Below are 19,098 nucleotides of genomic sequence, written 5' to 3' on the forward strand. Positions count from 1 at the left end.
ACACCCCGCTGTGATGGACTCCATCCCCGCTGTGATTGATTCCATCCCCGCCGTGATTGATTCCATCCCCGCGCTCACTCCCCGCTGTCCGCTCCCACCAAACCCCGCTCCATCCCGCAGCTCCATCCCGTCCCCCCGCCCTCCCCGGCCCCGCGCGGCCCCGGAACGCAACGCGCGGGCGCCGCTTCCGGTCGGACGCCATTTCGCGGGCGCCGTTTCCAGGGGGCGGGGTTGGGCGGCGCACTGTGAGGCGCCAAGATGGCGGCGCTTGTCCCGCGCTGTCCCGTCGGGCTGCGGCTCCTCAGCAGCCGCTTCTCGCACCGCGCCGCCACCGGCAGCGAGTTCCGCAGCGCGTACAGCCTGGAGCAGCTGTACCCAGCGCGGGACGGCGGCAGCTCCGGACACACGGCGAGTGGGGGCGGGGGCGGGAGGGGTTGGGTGAGCTGGGCCCGGGGGCAGCGGGGCCTCAGTGCGGCCACACGGCAACAGGCCCCATGGGCCCCATGTCCCCGCTGTGCCCCATATGCTCTATGTTCCCCGCCGCCCATCGCTCACGCCGCCCCCTCCCCTGGTCTCTTCCAGGCGCAGCCCCAGCCCGCGGCCCTCAGCATCCCCATGGGTGAGTGTCCCGGCCCAGCAGGGCTGAGCCCGGTACTTACGGTGCACGGAGCTGTGCAGTACAGCAGCACAGAGCCGGCATCGAGCTGTGTGCTCCGTGTGCTCCAACAACACATCACCCACTGTTCTTGTCCTGGTGATGAAGAGCAAATATTGAGAATTAAAATGGACTGAGTCCAGAAAAGCCAGTGTTCAGTTTGAGCTGAAGGCTCCACCATTGGGCTTCCTTCAGTCTCACACACAGCGTGTTGGGACATGGCTTCCCTCTGTTCCTCAGCACAAAGCTGAGGGCACCGTGCTGCTGTTCTTCTCTTCCAGACCGGCTGACTGTGTCCTACAGCCGGAGCAGCGGCCCCGGGGGGCAGAACGTTAACAAAGGTATGAAGGGGGTTCTCTGCCTTAAAGCAAAATCCCAGTCAGCATCCAAGCCTGAAAGCTGCTTCTCAGTGCTCTGCGATAAAATATGAGCTTGAAATTAAAAGAGCACCTTGGTACTACCTGATGTGAATTCTTCATTATTACGTACATCTTAACACAGCTCCTTATTCTTTGCAATGCTTGAGACCAGTGGTAGCAGTCGTTTACCCAGAAACACTCATCCTGTGTCACAGGAAACATCACTTCTGTAATCCATTTTCAGTGAGCATACAGCAAACAAACCGGATTCTTAAGCTTTTCCATGCAGTAAACTGTTGGCTTAACTCAAATAAGGAAACAAAAAGTATTTCCTGTTCTGCCAGGTAGGCATTGGCTGGTAATAGCAGTAAGTCTTGTAACATGTAGCAGTTCAAATACCATAAAATTGTCTTTTAGAATAGTGTGCAAAAATGTAGCAGGAAATAAGTGGTGATCCTTCAGGAAATTCACACGGTATCAGCATACGTTCAAAGCCAACAGTGAGCAGACTGAACTGCCTCATAAAGCCCAGGAACGCGGCCCATTGCGCTGAAAAGGTCCCGTTTTTCCTCCCAGTGAACACCAAGGCAGAAGTCAGGTTCCACCTGGCAACAGCAGACTGGATCCCAGAGGCTGTAAGAGAAAAAATGGCATCAATGGTAACTCTCTGCTCCCTCCCAACACTTCACTGTTCCAACTAAAGTTTGCCAAGTCTAACAAAGTTTCAGTGATCACGTCGTGCTTTTTTACCTCCTCAGCACAGAAATAAGATAAACCGAGCTGGTGAGCTGATCGTCAACTCCGACCAGAGCCGCTACCAAATGAGGAACCTGGCGATTTGTTTGGAAAAGATCAGAGTCATGGTCACAGAAGCTACTGAGAAGCCCAAGGTGGTGTCTAAGGAGACAACACAGCAACTCATAGCCAGGTACCATCGTTGAAACTGCCTCTATTAACACAGGGGAGGTGTATGGGAAACTGGTAATCACCATCCTTCTTGTATTATTGCCATCTTCATATTATTTTCACCTTACAGGAGGGAAAATAAAAGAAAAACAATTAACTGTCATTCTAGAAGCAACTCTATAAACAGAACAGTAGGACCTTGTGGTTAAAGTAGCACATCAGAACACAAAGTGTCTTCTCAGGAAACACTGTGATGTGACTCGGGGGCAGACGCTCCTTGAGATTCTCTGTAAACAAAGCAGCCACAACAACAAGGTGACATCCCGTCACTGGGGGCGTCCAGACCTGCGGACATTCATCAGCTCTTCATGGAGCGGCTCTTTGAGGTGTGTGCTTTTTTTCTTTTGTTCACTAAAGAATCTTTTCTTTGTGTTTTAGGGTAGAAAAAATGAACCGTGAACGATTAAGACAGAAAAAGATACACTCAAATATAAAGCAGAGCAGGAAGGCGGATTTCGACTGAGAGCAGCAGAGATGGAAGGATTTCACGTACCTTTGTAAGAGAATGTTGTTGGTGCTGTAGATGGTACCAAACTGAGCTGGATAACGGCTGTCTGCAAATGTAAATAAAAAACATGCTCAGAACCTGCGGGCTGCGTGTGCTTCATCGGGTCCCCACGTCTTTGTAAGAGCTCTGTCTGCTGCTGGACCCGCGAGCAGCACCGGGCGGGTGGGAAGGGAAGGAGGAGTAGAATCAGTGTGAGCAGCAGCGCGGAGCAGCGCCGTGACCCGGCCCCGCGGGTACAGGAAACACACCGAAATGGGGCATTTGGCGTCATTTTGCAGGGCCCCAGTGGCCTAATGGATAAGGCACTGGCCTTCTAAGTCAGGGATTGTGGGTTCGAGTCCCACCTGGGGTGAGCTGATGAGGTGGTGCGCTCTTCTTTTAGGCAAGGAACCAATAAAAGGGGGGTCATCTCTGCCCCCACGTTCACAGCTCTGAGTGCAGCTCTGCCTCGGTGCTGCTCCACCCCATCCCTGCACACCCTGCCCACGAATGGGAGCAAACAACACACGAATTCTTTCCCGCAGCCCTTGCAGGAACCCGGGGGTAAGAGAGACAACACGGTAACAAAAGCATTTCTGAGACAACACGGTAACAAAAGCATTTCTGCTGCCTCAATCGTCATTGTGAACAGCGAACGTCACTGCCCGCAGTCACTGCACGCGGGAGGTTCTGGAGGCGGCCGAGCACTCGCACTTTTATCACGGTCAGAGCAGCGGGGCACGGAGTCCGCGATGGAAAAGAAGAACCGGAATGAGAGCGGGGAAAAGATCCACCCCAGATGGGACTCGAACCCACAATCCCTGGCTTAGGAGGCCAGTGCCTTATCCATTAGGCCACTGGGGCTGCGCCGAACCGCCTTCCGCTGCCCCGGGTTAACTCCCTCCTGCCCGCGGGGGTCGCGCGGAGCCCACCCGGTGTGTCCCGCAACGAGCTGCCCGCACACAGCGCGCGTACAACGAACATACACCGCACAGAGCCCATACACCGCACACAGCATACGTACACCGCCCATACACCGACAGCGCGTTGTCAAAGCGGCTCCGCGCCTCCCCCAGCAGCGCAGCGCAGCTCCCGGTACGAGCGCAGCTCCTGCTACGAACCGCGCGGCCGGAGATGCGAGAACCGACGGGAAATTGCAGAACGGGCCGCAGTGAGAGCGCGGGTTAGAAAGTAAGAGAGTGCAAAGGGAGAAAGGAGGAAGGGGAGAGGGGAGAGGGCACGGAACCGGGGACGTCTCACGGTGTCTGTCCCGCCCCAGTGCCGGGATGGACCAAGAACGGGCTCCTCAAAGCGGGATCAAAACCAGCTGCTGCCGCCGGCGTTTTATCGAATCGGCCGCAGCTGCGATTCGCACCGACCCACAGCTGGAGCGGCACAGCCCGCCCCAAAACTGCGCCCGTGGGGAAACGCAGCCGGAATTAAACAACACGCGGTTTAAAACAACCTTAAAACAACCACGAAGGGACTCGAACCCTCAATCTTCTGATCCGAAGTCAGACGCCTTATCCATTAGGCCACGTGGTCCCCTCACCCTGAATTTTGGGAGCAGGGTCCCACACCGGCAGGTCCCGCTGCTGCCCCACAACTGCCCCCCCCCAAACCCCAACACACAGCACCCACAGCCAGCACCCACACACAGCACCCACACACAGCACCCACACACAGCACCCACACACACACACAGCACCCACACACCCCTACACAGCACCCACACACACACACAGCACCCCCCCCCCCACACACACGCGCGTTGTTTCCTCCTGCCGGAGCTCGGCACGGAGCTGGGACAGGAGCAGCTGAAGTGCCACGCGGTCCCAATCCGGGCTGAGCCGAGCGGGGCCGTGTTGATCCCCGTGTCCGCAGCCCCCCACGGCTCCTCCCGCGGTGCAGCCCGGGGTCGATCTGGGCCAGAGCGGCTCCATTTCCAGGCAGCGGAGTCATTTCCTCCCGCACCTATCAGGGAGAAACGGCTTGGAAGGAAGCTTCACTTTAGGTTTCACTGGTGTGATGTTACCGTGACCGCAGCTGCCTTTTACAGTCCATTAACTCTGCAGGCAAAAAGACCCTCGAGCAGCTTTTTAATGCAGCCGAACGGGGAGGGCAGCGTCCCGCAGCATTTCTGCGCAGGGCTGCGGTCCCGGAGCAGCGCGACTCAGCGGAGCGTCCGCCTCGAGCGGCTCCTGCGGCACGTGGATTCCCGGAGGAGTGAAACCTCCTCCCCCCCAGCAGACCCCAAAAACCCCAACAAACCCCAACAAAGCCCAACAAAGCCCAACAGACCCCAACAAACCCCAACAAACCCCAACAAAGCCCAGCAGACCCCAACAAACCCCAGCAGACCCCAATAGACCCCAACAGACCCCAGTAGACCCCAATAGACCCCAACAGACCCCAATAGACCCCAATAGACCCCAACAAACCCCAGCAGACCCCAGCTAATCCTGCCCGTCGGTGTCAGCCCCGTCCCGCTCCGAGAAGCTGCTGGTGGATGCGCCCGTCGGTCCGTCACCCGCTGATGGGCCCGAAGGAGCCGCACGGGGCTGTGATGGGGCCGGGCGTTGGGACAGAGGGTCCTCGAGGGTCCTCACGACTCGGGGACGTGCCCGAGCTCAGTCCCCAGTTCTCACGTTACATTCAGACCTTCCATTGATTTCCTGCCCCGCGGGGTGTGAAATTCCTTCTGGCTGCGCCGTCCGTATCGGCACCAGCTGACAAAGGGGGACGGAACCAAAAGGGCGGCTCAGCTCACCCCAGATGGGACTCGAACCCACAATCCCTGGCTTAGGAGGCCAGTGCCTTATCCATTAGGCCACTGGGGCTGCGCGGGATGCGCGCTCCCGCTCCTGGGAACGGCCCAAAATGCGGCGCGGGGCGGGGGGGGGAGGGGCGGGATGAGATGGAACGGAATGGAACGGAACGGAACGGAACCGAACGGAACGGAACGGAGCGGAACGGGACGGAACGGAACGGAACGGAATGGAACCGGACGGAACGGGACGGAGCGGAACGGAACCGGACGGGACGGAGCGGACACGGGCGGCGCGGGGCCACGCGGGGCTCGTTCCGCGCTGCAGGATGAGCCCGCACGCACCGCAAAAAACAACACGGCGCTGACGGGACGCGCCGCTTCCCCGTCTGCCGGGGGGGGGAGCGGCTGTAAAAGGGGGAGCACGGCAACCGACCACGAAGGGACTCGAACCCTCAATCTTCTGATCCGAAGTCAGACGCCTTATCCATTAGGCCACGCGGTCACGGCTCTGCAGCCCCCGCCCGGCCCGGCCCTGCTGCACGGAGCGAATCGGGCGGGAAACGGGGAGAGGGAGGGAGGGAGGGATGGTGGGTGGTGGATGGATGGATGGAGCACCTGAGGATCCACAGGCCATAGTATCCAAGGTTGGGGAGCCCCATAAGGAGCGATGGAGGAGATCGGGGAAACCGAGAGCAGAGAAACTGGGAAAAAGCATTTGGGGATGGAGCTGTTCAGGGTTATTCACTGCGTGGAGGAATGGAGCCCCCGCACCCCGAGGTGAGCAGCAATGGGAGAGCTGTGCAGCAGAGGTGTTTGGCTGCTGTCTGCAGTGTCCCAGGGAACAGGATTTTCCAACACAATAACAGGCCGATCCCCCACATTTGAAGCATCACTCATGATGATGGACGAAGGAAGGGCAGAGGGAGATGTAAAATAAACGTCTCTGAGACTTTAATCTTAATGGTGAGGACTTGGAGCAGCACCTCGGGAGGACACGGTGTCAACTAGGAGGCAGAAACAACATCAGTGATTGCACAAAGTGCTCAGCACGTAGGGAAAAGGGAGAGCAGCCTCTGCCCCCCAGAGCTCATTTTCCTGCTCTGTTTCAGCAGCGTTGCACTGGCCCTGCAAATGAGACAAGATTTGCTGTTGAGTGGCTCTGGCTCCCAGCCCCTCCTTTGTGGATACGAGCCCTTTCTTCTCTCTCCCTCAAATTGTTGGATCTTTGTTTAATGCTCTTCTTTTTCCTTTACCACAACTAAACACCACTCCCAAGAGCCCACTGAGTGCATCAATCCATTAGCAAAGTCTTCCTTCCAATGCAAATACAGAGTCTAGCTCCTGTTTACAAAACACCAACCCCTCATTAGTAAATATCAAATCAACTCCTGCATAACAACTGACGTATTTTGGAACCGCTCATAAGGCACCCAGTGCCATCTGCCTCTTTATTTGGAAGCAGAAGATGCAGCGAGTGTTGATAGCACTGCTCACACTTTCTGTTGGGACAGGTAGGTTCAAGAGGACTGGAAAAGCTTTGAGGAGCTCTGTTCTCATCTGCGTGAGAAGGGATCGATGATGTTTTGATACCCACACCCCACACCCTTCCTTTCATACGTCTCTCCTTCACAGGTTGAGATCTCTCCTGATCTTTTTTTTCTATTAGGAGCTGCTCCCAGGTATATCTGCACCTACTACGATGTCATTGAGTACCTGAACATCTCCTCTCACAGCAAGCTGCACACACAGATACTGCCAAAGACGCACTGGAAGGAGCCTATGGAAGTGATGATGGATTTTATGCTAATAGCAATTCTGTCTGTGGTAAGGATGCACAAATGTTGACCAGTCTTCATAACAGAAATCTGTGCCACTGTTGGGTTTAGGGCTGATCTTTCTGCAAGGCAGGACTGGGTCAGCAAGACCTGTGTGTCGGCTGCTTCCACGTCAGCTTTCTGCTGCTTGGAAGCTCATTTATTTATTTATTTGTTTGTTTGTTAAGATCTGGAGGATTTTGGAAGCTCTGGAGGATTCAAACAACCCAACCTGTCCTCCTGAGCTCAGTTTCCACAGTCTGTGCTGTCCACTGCAGGAGCAATGGTGGAGAGCTCCAAAGCTCCACATGGGGTATAGCTAAGAAAATCAATTAAATACCTTCCATCTTGTTTCCCTAGGCTGAAAAGCTCCAGACCGTCACCTTTTATTTCGTGTTGAGCTTGGTAGGTTCCGTAAGACCATTCCTCTGTGGTTCCACCCAGCACCATGGATGGGGCTGAGCCCAGCACTCACCTTTCTCCTTCCCTCCATCCCCAGGAGTGGACAAACACTTTTGCCACGTGGGACCCGCGGGATTTCTGTAACATTTCTAAGATTGTCCTGCCCATGGATTCATTCTGGTCACCCCCGATCTTCATTTTGGAAAGGTAGGCTCTCCTTTCATTGTTACCCACCAACGGGAGAAAAATACTGTGGATGCAAAGCGATGGTAATATTGTAGGAGGTGGGATAAATTCACAGTTAAAAGCTGTTCCTGTAAGTAAGCGAAACCGAGGAACTCTTATATTAATGGGAAAGATAGCTTATATAAAGCACATTGTGGTGGAGTAATTTTGTAGCATCTCCTGAAATGCAACATACAGGCTCTGTTAAGCCTGAAGCAGCAGCAGGGGGGATGAACAATGTGGTGGGATGAAATCACCCTTAGCACCATCGGGCGCGGCCACCGGTCCTTTGGCTGCAGGGAGAAAGGGTGGGAGTCAGCAGAGAGACAGCACTGAGCCTCTTCCCCAGAAAGCCCACGTCCTTTCCACTGCATTCCATGTCTGTGTGGCTGCACAGAGTCATCCTAAAGGGACACTGACAGCCCCGGCTTTCGTGTGACTGAGGATCATCGCAGCACCCACAGCTCTGTCACTCTCCTGATTTGTCTCCTGCAGAGTGAACGAACAGAAATCCAACCTGGAGTACATCGCTGTCACACACAACGGCACCTTCAACGCCAGCCTGCCCTTCCAGGTCACTCTAACGTGCGGTTTGATGATCCTCAAGTTCCCTTTTGACACCCAGACATGCAACATAAGCATCGCTTCATTTCTCTACCCAGGTAAGTGGCAAGTTAAGTTTTACTGCAGATAGATAGGTTAAATGTGCAACAGGGAGAGCTGAGGTGGACCCTGGCTGACCCCTGCGCTCCCTTAGCAGCACCACTCGCTGTTGGGGGAGTGCTGCTTAGTTAGAGGGAAAATAAGCTCAGAGTTGGGACGTGTTGGCATCTCTCCCAGCAACACATCTCCAAGCATCTGGAACGTTCTCTGGGTAGTTGTCCCCTGGGACTGGTCTTTATAAGCCAGATGACAGCCTGGCTGTGAGAAGCCTGATATTTGTTCACATCTGATTTTTGCTTTCCTCATGTGTTGGGAGGGGAAGGAAGAGGAAATAACTGACCTCTGATAGAAGGCTCCATTCTGCCATTTCTCTCCTCTCCCCATTGCTCAAACAGCAACAGACCTTTCCATGAAAGTGAAACGGACACCAGCTGAGATGCTGGTAAACAGCCAGAGCTTCTTCCTAACGGATGGGGAGTGGAAGTTCACCAACCTGAGCATCAATGAATACATGGAAGAAATAGATGACGGGGAATTTCCTGTGATCACCTACATGGTACTGCAGTAAATTCATTTTGTTTTGCGCTAATATTAAAGAAAAAAAAAAGTATGAAACAAGACAGTTTTCCACATTAGGGAGGAAGCGTCCACTGAGCTGTGTCATCTCTTACTCAGATTTTGTCCATCTTCAACAGATTTCCATGAAGAGACGGCCCACTCTGTATATCCTGAACCTCATCCTCCCAACGTGTGCCCTGTACCTGCTTGACATGGCCGTGTTGTTTGGACCCAGCTCTCTGGAGGAGAAAGTCAGTTTCCAGATTTCCATCATTCTCGGCAGCTCCATGTTGGCTGTGATTCTCAACAACATGCTTCCAACTTCCTCCAACGAACCACCCATAATAGGTACTCGTCATTACTGATGAAATTCTGCATTTTACTCAGGTAACGAATTCTGGGCATTTATGGGCACATTCACGAGCATTCGTGAGAAGTTAAACTTTCCCAGCCGGCTGCAGGCAGCATTTTCCTCCTTTCTCAGGGGTATTACAGATGGAATAAAGCCAAACCTGTTATACAGTGACTTACTTGTTTTCCTGTGTTGTTTTGCAGTGCTCTTTTTCTTAGGCACCTTCCTGCTGATGATCATGGCTGTGCTGGACACCTTCTTCCTGTTGCACCATCAGCACAAATCCCTACGCTTGGGCAAGGCTTTCAGGACTGTGCAACAAGGTAAAACAACCCATAAACTCTGAAACGAGCAGGCTGAGCTGCCTCACCTCACCTGCAGGGTGCAGTCAAGGTGGGTTTCCTCCAGACAAGCAGAGCTCCAGCCAGATGAGCCCTGTCAGCCACCCAGCGCCGCCCCGTCCCAGCGTTTGCTTTTTGCAGGTGTGCACCCTGAGCCAGCAATGACAACCAACCCGGGCACAAAGCATCCTACTGAGAAGAGCCAGGAAAAGCTGCAGCAAACCAGGCCCTGCTGGGAGACACCGGAGCAGGACCCGGTTCTGGTAGTTCTGGAGAAGGTGCTTCTCTACAGCCATTTCTTCTTATCGCTGTTTTTTTTTGCTGTTATTTCTGTGAAATGGAGCAGTTAAGGTCCAGCTCCGTGTGGTTCTCGCTCAGTCTTTCTCCATTTTATTTCTTCAAAGCCCTCTGCTGTATTTTCTTCTCCTGCTCAATTCATAGAACCAGTTGTTCCAGTTGCCTAAATTAGATAAAAACAAAACACCAACCCACAACCAGAGCACAAGGTCTGCATGGTGTGTGCATTGTACTCCACTTCCATAAACATACATACATGTATCCGTGGGCTACCAAAGTATTTAGATAAAACTATAACAGAACTGGAAGATCTCAGTTCTTTCCAATGGTAATTCTTACAACCATATCAGAAAAGGGACATGGAGCCCTTTTTCATTTCTGTTTTCATTTTGAGGAAAGACATTTTAAGAATTCCTACTCGGATAATTAAATAAATCACAGCATGAAGCCTTTGTTCCATCATTTCTGTTATTTTCAGTGAGATCTGCAAAACAGAGAAATGCAGAACAGCAGGATCACCGGGATTATTGGGGGGGGGACACACAACACTTGGGATGTTTTAACTATCACGATTCTGAACTTCTGTATCTCACCTAATTCCATCAGCTGCTGTTGCAGTTGGCTGCACCCAAACCAACACAATCAACCTGGAAAGCAGCCCCTGCCTCTAGAGCTGCTGAGACAGAGCACACCCTGCAGATTACTGCTAGGTGTAACTTATCCTCTGGAGCTGGAGTGTAAGTCTGTCTCCTAAGCAACAACTCATCCACAAAAGCAGAACCACATTCCCTGCACTGTGTGGGTACAAAGGTGAACGGGAGGTTTGTCTGCGTTACAGAAGATGCGTTAGGACTCAACATCATCCTCAGATCCAGCCGAGATCTCGGTACTTGTTATAAAATCAAGTTCATCAGTACAAGACAAAATCCATGAAAACACCCTCTGTGCATTGCCATAGTTCTCAAAGCTTTGCAACCTCACATCTAAGATCTAAGCCACAGACAGGAGGGAAAACACTTTTATTTAAGATAATTCATTCTGATAGTCATCAGATAAACTGCTTCCAAGCCAGTTTACAGATCAGCAATGGGTTTGTGTGGCCAGAACGGATACTTCTCCTTGTCCAGCCTGGTTTCAGGGAAAGCTTCATGCAAGTCTTCAAAAGTCATCTGCTCAAATGGAATCATGCTTTTGAGCTTCTGAAGCTTGAAGTGGGAGCAAAGACAAATATGTTACAAGTCACTCATCAGCAAGAAAGAGCAAAGCACACACAGGAAAGAACAAGGTGTGTGCCAAGCAGGGTTACAGAGAATATTCACAAAGCAACATCCGTACTTACTTGCTGCTCATACTCAGCAATACGAGCCTTGGAAGCCTTCACATACTCAACAATGTTCTTAGCCTGCAGGAAAGCAGAGGACGTGGTGAACATAGTTACAATAAAGACGTCAATCTAGAGTGAACCTGCAACACCACCTTTTAATTTCACATTACAATTCACTGTCATTGTGCAAGTGGACAAAACCTTGAACAAAATCCAGACCCCTCCCAAAGCCAAAAATCTTTTGTTTAGCCAGAAGCCAGAGACATTAAAAGACCAGAGAGCCACGTTCTCAGCCCGCTCTGCCTGTACAGATGCCAACACAGAACACACCCTCCCTCTCACCGCTTTCCATCTTCACAGGACTCAGAAACAAGCCTGGCATTCAGGAGCAGCTCAAACACTTACAGCTTCCTGCTCTTGGGCATCAATTTTGGCAGTTTGATTATCCACTGGTTCAGGGACCTTCAGTGCGCTGAACTGGAAAAGAAAACGTTACAACCACCTGATTTACAGAACCTTCATGTGAAAGGTCATTCTCCCCAGCAGCAGGGGAGCATTCCTTCCACTCTTCCCAGGACATGACATGCTCACAAATGCTTGAGTGAGCTTTTTAAAACTGATCTCTGCATCCTGAATGCATATTTCACAAGCAGCACCACTCACCTGTGTGTTCACAGTGATCTATTACGTATTGCACATCATCACTAGGACACATAACACTACACATATCCATCACAGCATCGCACGCAGCACCACGAGGAAGTCTAACACCAAAGACATACCCTGTTGTGGACAGATTTTCCTCAGAGTTCCCACATCTATCCAAATTCTGTGGGCTCTCTTGTCTTATAGCAGCCAATTTCCGTCCTGCCAGTGACACTGTGTGACCTTCATCAAGTGCTTGGCTCATTCTTTTCAGTTCATTTCTAAATAGTCTGACAACTGCATCAGCATCAGTCAGATCTGCACGTTTCTTTATCTGCAGACTCACACTTATCATTTTCTACTATTCAGTAAGTTAAAGAAATACACCAAACGTTTGTGTTAGGAGAGACAGTACCTAAATTCGCTCCTACAGGCAAAAGAACTCATTGAGCTTCCTTTGTTTCAGGTGAGTGACTGATCTGCAGGATGTAAAGCAAAGGAAGCTCCCAGCCACAACTGAAAACACTGCTGTTCTGGTGTTTTCCACTAAAAGATAAGCCCCGTTTAAGCCTCCAAAGAGCAGCAACACACAGCTGACAGATACTGACCTTCTTCTGGAACTCATCCACCATGCCGGCTTTCGCCACAGCCGCCTTGTAGTGAGCCCAGTCGATGGTGGGGGGCTTCTCGGGGAGCGCAGCCAACCTGAGGAGAGGGAGGACAGGGGTCAGTGCCAGCACAAACCTGGAGCTGTCACGTGCTCCCCGCTGCTTTCAAGGCAGTTCACAGCCCGTCCTGAGCTGAGCAGCCAGTGTCTGCAGGGCCCGAGTGAACGAGCAGCGACGGAGCAAACGCCCAACGCCCCAAAACAGCTTCTTCCCTACGGGCGGACAAATGCAGCGCACAGCGCCCCTGAGAGCTGACACACACACACACACACACAGACACACACACACTGGCAGGAGACACACACACACACTGGCAGCAGACACACACACACACTGGCAGGAGACACACACACAACACTACACACAACACAAACACACAACACAGCATAGACACAACACACACACAACACAACAGACACACACAACACACACACACACACAGCACACACACACACACACACACACAGCACACACACACAGCACACACACACACAGACACACACACACACACACAACACACACACACAGACACACACACACACACACACACACACAGACACACACACACACACACACAGACACACACACACACATACACACACACATACATAGATACATACATACACACATACACGGCTCCGTGCCGCACTTACCGCGCGCTCAGCGCGTCGCTTCGGGTCTTGAGCGCGTTGAACATGGCGCGTTGGTTGGCGGGAACCCGCTCGGCGAAGGCGGCCCAGTCCACGGCCCGGACGGCAGCTCTGCGCGCCGCCATGACAGCGGGCTGAGGAACGGAACGGACGGAGGGTCACGGCGGGGAGAGATCGGACAGAGCGACCCCGGAGCACCGAGATCCTTCCGGACCCCTCCGTTCCACCCGGCAACAGGCGACGGAGCCCAACAGCCCGGGACAACAGCCCGGGACAACAGCCCGGCCTTACCCGCCCGTCCCGCCCCGCTCACCTTCACCGTCCGCCAGCACCGTCCTCTGACGCAGCCGAGCGACGCACCGGAAGTCCGGTCGCCTTCGGCCAATCAGAGCGCGGCGCCAGCGGAAACGCGTGATGCCGCTCCTAACCCGGAAGTAGTTGTTGCGCCGGAAGCGGCGGCGGGGCGGGATGGCGGCGGGGGGCGCTGAGTGAGGGAGTGTGTGTGTGTGTGTGATTGTGATTGTGTGCCGCTGTGTGAGTACAGCCGAGTGCCGCCGAGTGCCGCCATGGCGGAGCTGGCAGCGGCGGAGTTGCCGCGGGGCCGCACTCCCAGCCCTGGTCCCGGGGCGGTGCCCGGTCCCGGTCCGCCCAGCCCACGTTCTGCCGCTCCGGGTTTCTCCGGTTCCGCGCCGGGTGCGGGTCCCGCCGCCGCGTCCAAGTGGGTCAGGCTGAACGTGGGGGGCACCTGCTTCCTGACCACCCGGCAGACGCTCTGCAGGGACCCCAAGTCCTTCCTGTGCCGCCTCTGCTGCCAGGATGGGCCCGAGCTCAGCTCCGACAAGGTGAGGAACGCCACGAACCGCCGCTCGCAGTTACCGGTACCGCGGGGTTTGCACAGTGTCTGTGCGATGTTTGTGTCCGTTCCATTGGGAGCTCGATCCGGGCTGTGACACGGTACCGGTCACCGGTCTCAGCAAAGATGGGGGATGACGTTTGGGATGAGCCGGGCTGTCATCGCTCTGAGCACAACACCCGGCTGGGCCGCAGCATCTCCAGCCGGGTCAGACACAGAAAACAATCCCGGCTGAAGCCTGGAGCCACAGCTGCATTTCTCAGACAACCCAGATTCCCAAAGGAAAAGCTGCTCAGTGTGTCATTTGAAAATGAAATGTGTCTCCCCGGCACCACTTAACTCTGCTTCATTTCTGTGCACACCCAACAGGATGAGACAGGAGCGTATCTCATCGATAGAGACCCCACATATTTTGGTCCAATACTGAACTACCTCCGACATGGGAAGCTTATAATAAACAAGGAGCTCGCAGAAGAAGGTAAGAGAAACATACAAAGGAAGAAGATCTGCACGCAGTGATTTATAGCACTTTTAGAACAGCATCTCTTCTCCATGAACAGACAGCAGTTCTGAACGAGCAAGGAGCTTTGGTGACCTTCCCCTGAGTGAATGATATTAGAGATTGTACCTCAGGGTTTCTTATAATCCCAGAGAAAAAGGAATAATCCCTCTTAAATGTTAACTACAAAGCGGGACAGCAGCTCGTTTTCTTTCAGCCTGGGAGCACGAGGTCAGTGGTGCAGTCCCTTAATCATCCAGGGATTTTCTTACATGTGGGAAAGGTTTGGAGTCAGTAGCAGGAATCGCACTCCTGTAGCTGCGTTGTGTTTGTTCTGCTCTTTATAAAGTAACAGTTTATCTCTGCTTTTGATTCCTTCCTTAGGGGTACTTGAAGAAGCGGAGTTTTACAACATTGCGTCGCTTGTGCGGCTGGTGAAGGAGCGGATACGGGATAATGAGAACAGAACCTCTCAAGTAATGCACATGAATATTTGCATACTGAAGTCAGTCATTTGCTGTAGCACAGTAGGAGGATGTGGCTGTAGGTGCTTCCAGTAGAAGTTTTTAACAGTGTTTGTTTTTAACAGTTTTTGACAGTGACTATCAGTGCTTTTAGTTAAAGCTAAGGCATAACTAGGAAATATGTCCATTATGGTTTCACAAGTACAGGCTACCAAGTCATCTTGTTAATACTGTAGGGAAAGACAATGGACAGTTAAAAGTGCTATGAACAAAGATAGGGAAACAAAACAGACTGCTCAGGGAGGTAAGGAATAGTTCGGCTCTTCTTTCCCTGAACCACATTCTGCCCTCTATGTCAGTCGCTGTGGCTGAACTGATATCTACATCCCAGTACATTCAATTTCGGGACAGAAACATTATTTTAAAAACAGTAAATGTCTTAGGAAGACCACGGAGTGCTGCTTTCAGTGGCACATGGGCACCTGGAAGGCTTTTAAAAAGCATTCTGACTCCACGTAGCAGTTTTATAATCAACTGGATGATCACAAGAATGAGACCTCAGGATGCCCGTGTGGCTCAAACTTCCTCAAATAGCAAGCAGACAGAGCAGGAGGCCCCATAAAAGGCTAATTAGTTTCCTAGCTCGATACCAGTAGAACAATTGCTAAACTCCTGCTTGTTTTTATTTTTCATTCTTTAGGGACCTGTGAAGCATGTTTACAGAGTCCTGCAGTGTCAAGAGGAGGAGCTGACACAGATGGTTTCCACCATGTCTGATGGGTGGAAGTTTGAACAGGTACCAGTAAGGTGTCTAAGTGTGTCTGGTGCTTGTCCGGGTAACAGCCTTACAAACACACTTTGGGAAAGCCTGTGACATGGGGATATGAGAAAGGATTTGGCCTATTGGCACTTCAAGTCAGAACAGGTCTCCCTGAACACTCCTAGAACGACTGCAGGAATAAAGTAGAAGTCAAGATTTACTAATAGAATCATCCTTACCTTGGTTGTCTTCTGTCACACAGCTGATCAGCATTGGATCTTCATATAACTATGGAAATGAAGACCAGGCAGAATTCCTCTGTGTTGTGTCTAGGGAACTCAACAATTCTACCAATGGCATCGTCAAAGAGCCCAGCGAGAAGGCAAAGGTGAGGCATCCCCTCACACGTATTGTCTTGAATTCCCCTATGAAAAAAAAACCACATCTTACACTAGGAGATCCATAATTTGCAGCAGCAGTTCCATATACCAGCTTTCATATTTCCTCCTGTCTGCATGACCTTCCCTTCTTAAAAGATTTCCTGGTTTACCGTATATTCAAATTAAGGGGGGGAAAAAAGAGGAAAGACTTGAAAAAGAGAGGATTTTGTGACTGATGGATACTGTAAGGAAAAGATTGACATTGTTTTTTCTTCTTCAGTCCACGCATTTTCCTCAGGTTAGCAACAAAAGATGACATTTTTAACTCCTGGCAGGCAGCTACAGCATTTCTAGAGAAGAGACTCTGTTTTAACCAGCCTGTCATTCAGTACAGTAGCATAAAAGCCAGCAGGCTACTCTCTCATTTCTTCTCTTGTTAGACTACCTTTCCTTCCTCTACAAAAACCAAAGAATCATGAACTTTCACTTCTAAACTTGCCTGAGTTATTTATAGAGGCTCTCTTCTTTTTCAGATTCTTCAAGAACGAGGATCTCGGATGTAATTTGAGCGTCCACTCCTCTAGAACTCCAGATGTCAAAAGGGCAATCTAGCTGGGCAGAGCATCTCTCCACAGTGCAAACTTGCCCCTGTACAGTAACCAAGCTAATGCAAAGCCAAGCCTGTCCTGCCAATTATGAGTAATTCTAGTCCTAACCAAAGGCTTTCCTCCTGTTCTGGAGAACAAGAAAGGAGAAAACTCTTCCAGGTGGATAGTCCATTCCACAAGTATTTATTTTTTGGCCAGTACTGTACTGAATTTTTCCTACAACAGCTGCACTGGGTTCCCAGTTGGATTATTTGCAGTGGTTGCTCAGGTCCACTCAGCCTTGTGGTCAGTCCTACCTAATGCAGGCTGCCATGGGTGGGAAGATGTGTGTGACCCGTGCCACTTCTTGCACCTATGTCTACAAGCACCAGAATAGCGCAGAGACCTTGCAGTGCTCCCTCCTGATCAGCCGGTCCCCCACAGATCAGAACAGGGCTTTAAAAGGAGGGACAAAGAAACTACTTGTAAAAAACAAACTTTTTCATTCTTGCTTTATATCTGTTCCTTATACAGTTCCTAAGAGCTGAGCTTAGATACTAAGGGGAACAGAGTTACGTGGACATCTAACATGGGTTTTGCTGTTAACACTATTACATACGGGCTCCTGGAGATTTCCAAAGCCCATTGATTCTCATGCATAAAAATAGACCTGTGTTCACCCAGAGCAGTGACAGAGTAATGGTTCTGTCCTGTACACTTCTCTATTGAAGAAGGGTGGTGACATCTTCCCCTTCAGTACCTTGCCATGACCATATATCTACATGGTGCAAAATCACAAGGTTAGGGACTCATTCCTGCCAAGTTCAGCTTTGCCTTGTCTGCAGCAGCATGGGCTCTGTCAGCTGCCTTTTCACCAAGGGAGGACTGCGGGCAGAATTTCTTTTGTACTGTAGCAAGCAGGTAGGTTTGATTTTACCCACAGGACTCTGCAGAGGAGATCCACTATTTACATGCAGTGATTTAACTGCATCCTCCCTCATGTCCCCAACCTTTAAAGATCACCTCAAATTACACAGGGGCATCACAGAGTTGGGGGTGGGAGGGGGGTGTGTGAAAAGTTGCCAAACTGTTGTAATATATTTTGTCCAATGTGTCAACTTCTGTGACTTTTTTTTAATGCCTTGGATGGATGTGCAAAATGTTCGTTTGTGCCTCTTGAACTCTGATCTTAGCCAAATCGCAGTCACTGTTTCCTCTCTGTTAAGCTGTGCCATCCCTAACCAAGGGCATGTCCCTCCTAGTCTGGTAAATGAAATTTGTTAGGAATTTGCTGCTGTGCGTTTTTCTTTCATCCCAGCTTTGTTCTTTGAAGCCCAAACTGTTGCTTCATGCAAAGCTTCAGAGATGTTGGAATTCACAGACATGGACAAGCTCAGAGCAGATGATTCTCTATAAGGTATCAGAAAATTCCTCACCTGGTTTGAAGAGTCCGGTTCTTTCATGGACAAACTCAGCTACCTGTGGTCTCCTTACAGTGCTGAGATGGAAATAGGCAGCTCTCCTGTCTCATCACTTATTGCTGGCAGGGCCTGAGAGTAGCAAAGCTTACCAAAGGTCTGACAACCAGTCCAGCAAACAAGGCATGCAGCAAAGGTGCGGCGCAACGCAGCTGCCCTTGGCCTCTTTTGGTACACACTCATGCCTGTCCTTTTCCATCTTTTGCCAATATACCACACCTCCACTGGAGGCTTTGCCTCGTCCACAAGAATGACCGGTCAGTTATCTGTTCTAGCTTAGTCCTGGTAACAACAGACCATGCCAAATGTCTTTGAATTCATATCCTGTCAGTTATAGCCTATTGAAACACTTGCCATTGTGCTGAAGAACCCATCTCTCCTTCCCTCCATCTGCCCCATTTATAATGTAGTGAGATTGTATTGCTGTGATTAGGGCATACACCTTGGCTGGGCCTAAACAACACTGTGATCTTATAGATATCTCTCCTCTGCCAGTATCTTGTAGTCTCAGTCATTGTGCTCTCAGCTGAGAAATCAAAAAGTACACGTATATAAGTTAACAGCCTGGAAAGCACTCTAATTCTCATTCATTCGTGTTCTCTCCCTTCCTTGGAGGAGGGAGTTTCTGGGAACTGTTAGCAAATATCAGACTGAAGGTGACTGGGGCTGGGTGAGCTGCATCTGTCACATCAGTGCCAGCTGAACACCTCACATTCACAGCAACACTAATGAACTCACAGGAAGGGAGACATTCTGTTCAGTACAGGTCAGGCAGGTAAAAGCGATACCTTGTTCCAAAATGCCAGGCATAGTAAAGCCCACGGGAGATTGCCTCATGCAAAAGTGATAGTGATAGCATCACACATCACACATTGCACTCCCTCCTGAGCCACAAAGAGAC

At 51.3% G+C, this 19,098-nt stretch overlaps 4 protein-coding genes and 5 non-coding genes across 12 annotated transcripts; 4 read left to right on the forward strand and 5 right to left on the reverse strand.

The window, feature by feature from the left end:
• Positions 1-212: 212 nt before the first annotated feature.
• MRPL58 (mitochondrial ribosomal protein L58) lies at positions 213-2,565 on the forward strand. Of its 2 annotated transcripts, XM_015880254.2 has the most exons (6): positions 214-408; positions 583-619; positions 937-996; positions 1,591-1,673; positions 1,773-1,942; positions 2,359-2,565. In XM_015880254.2, the coding sequence occupies exons 1-6, from the start codon at positions 259-261 to the stop codon at positions 2,441-2,443; spliced, it is 585 nt and encodes a 194-aa protein (XP_015735740.1). In that variant the 5' UTR covers positions 214-258; the 3' UTR covers positions 2,444-2,565. The 2 variants fall into 2 exon arrangements, with proteins under 2 accessions (XP_015735741.1, XP_015735740.1); XM_015880255.2 differs by lacking the exon at positions 937-996 and having other exon boundaries at positions 213-408.
• Positions 2,566-2,767: 202 nt separating this feature from the next.
• TRNAR-UCU lies at positions 2,768-2,840 on the forward strand. Its single transcript has one exon. It is a non-coding gene; the product is annotated as a tRNA-Arg (tRNA).
• A 418-nt stretch (positions 2,841-3,258) lies between these two features.
• On the reverse strand, positions 3,259-3,331 carry TRNAR-CCU. Its single transcript has one exon. It is a non-coding gene; the product is annotated as a tRNA-Arg (tRNA).
• Positions 3,332-3,569: 238 nt separating this feature from the next.
• On the forward strand, positions 3,570-10,341 carry LOC107322327 (5-hydroxytryptamine receptor 3A-like). Of its 3 annotated transcripts, none has more exons than XM_015880251.2 (9): positions 3,570-3,658; positions 6,904-7,061; positions 7,412-7,456; positions 7,551-7,660; positions 8,174-8,340; positions 8,737-8,897; positions 9,037-9,247; positions 9,455-9,574; positions 9,734-10,341. In XM_015880251.2, the coding sequence occupies exons 2-9, from the start codon at positions 7,017-7,019 to the stop codon at positions 9,940-9,942; spliced, it is 1,068 nt and encodes a 355-aa protein (XP_015735737.1). In that variant the 5' UTR covers positions 3,570-3,658; positions 6,904-7,016; the 3' UTR covers positions 9,943-10,341. The 3 variants fall into 3 exon arrangements, with proteins under 3 accessions (XP_015735737.1, XP_032304175.1, XP_015735736.1); XM_032448284.1 differs by lacking the exon at positions 3,570-3,658 and adding an exon at positions 5,827-6,014; XM_015880250.2 differs by lacking the exon at positions 3,570-3,658 and adding an exon at positions 5,904-6,748.
• Positions 3,940-4,012, reverse strand: TRNAR-UCG. The gene has a single exon. It is a non-coding gene; the product is annotated as a tRNA-Arg (tRNA).
• On the reverse strand, positions 5,235-5,307 carry TRNAR-CCU. Its single transcript has one exon. It is a non-coding gene; the product is annotated as a tRNA-Arg (tRNA).
• Positions 5,667-5,739, reverse strand: TRNAR-UCG. The gene has a single exon. It is a non-coding gene; the product is annotated as a tRNA-Arg (tRNA).
• A 550-nt stretch (positions 10,342-10,891) lies between the features above and the next one.
• Positions 10,892-13,599, reverse strand: ATP5PD (ATP synthase peripheral stalk subunit d). Its single transcript, XM_015880257.2, has 6 exons — positions 13,490-13,599; positions 13,180-13,310; positions 12,467-12,563; positions 11,619-11,690; positions 11,229-11,291; positions 10,892-11,094 (listed from the first exon to the last, which is right to left on the reverse strand). The coding sequence occupies exons 2-6, from the start codon at positions 13,299-13,301 to the stop codon at positions 10,963-10,965; spliced, it is 486 nt and encodes a 161-aa protein (XP_015735743.1). The 5' UTR covers positions 13,302-13,310; positions 13,490-13,599; the 3' UTR covers positions 10,892-10,962.
• Positions 13,600-13,614: 15 nt separating this feature from the next.
• Positions 13,615-18,010, forward strand: KCTD2 (potassium channel tetramerization domain containing 2). The gene is made up of 6 exons (XM_015880253.2): positions 13,615-14,018; positions 14,399-14,507; positions 14,913-15,004; positions 15,693-15,788; positions 16,015-16,140; positions 16,666-18,010. The coding sequence occupies exons 1-6, from the start codon at positions 13,743-13,745 to the stop codon at positions 16,693-16,695; spliced, it is 729 nt and encodes a 242-aa protein (XP_015735739.1). The 5' UTR covers positions 13,615-13,742; the 3' UTR covers positions 16,696-18,010.
• Positions 18,011-19,098: the final 1,088 nt, after the last annotated feature.

The sequence above is a fragment of the Coturnix japonica genome, chromosome 18, assembly GCF_001577835.2.
Source record: "Coturnix japonica isolate 7356 chromosome 18, Coturnix japonica 2.1, whole genome shotgun sequence".
NCBI lineage: Eukaryota > Metazoa > Chordata > Aves > Galliformes > Phasianidae > Coturnix > Coturnix japonica.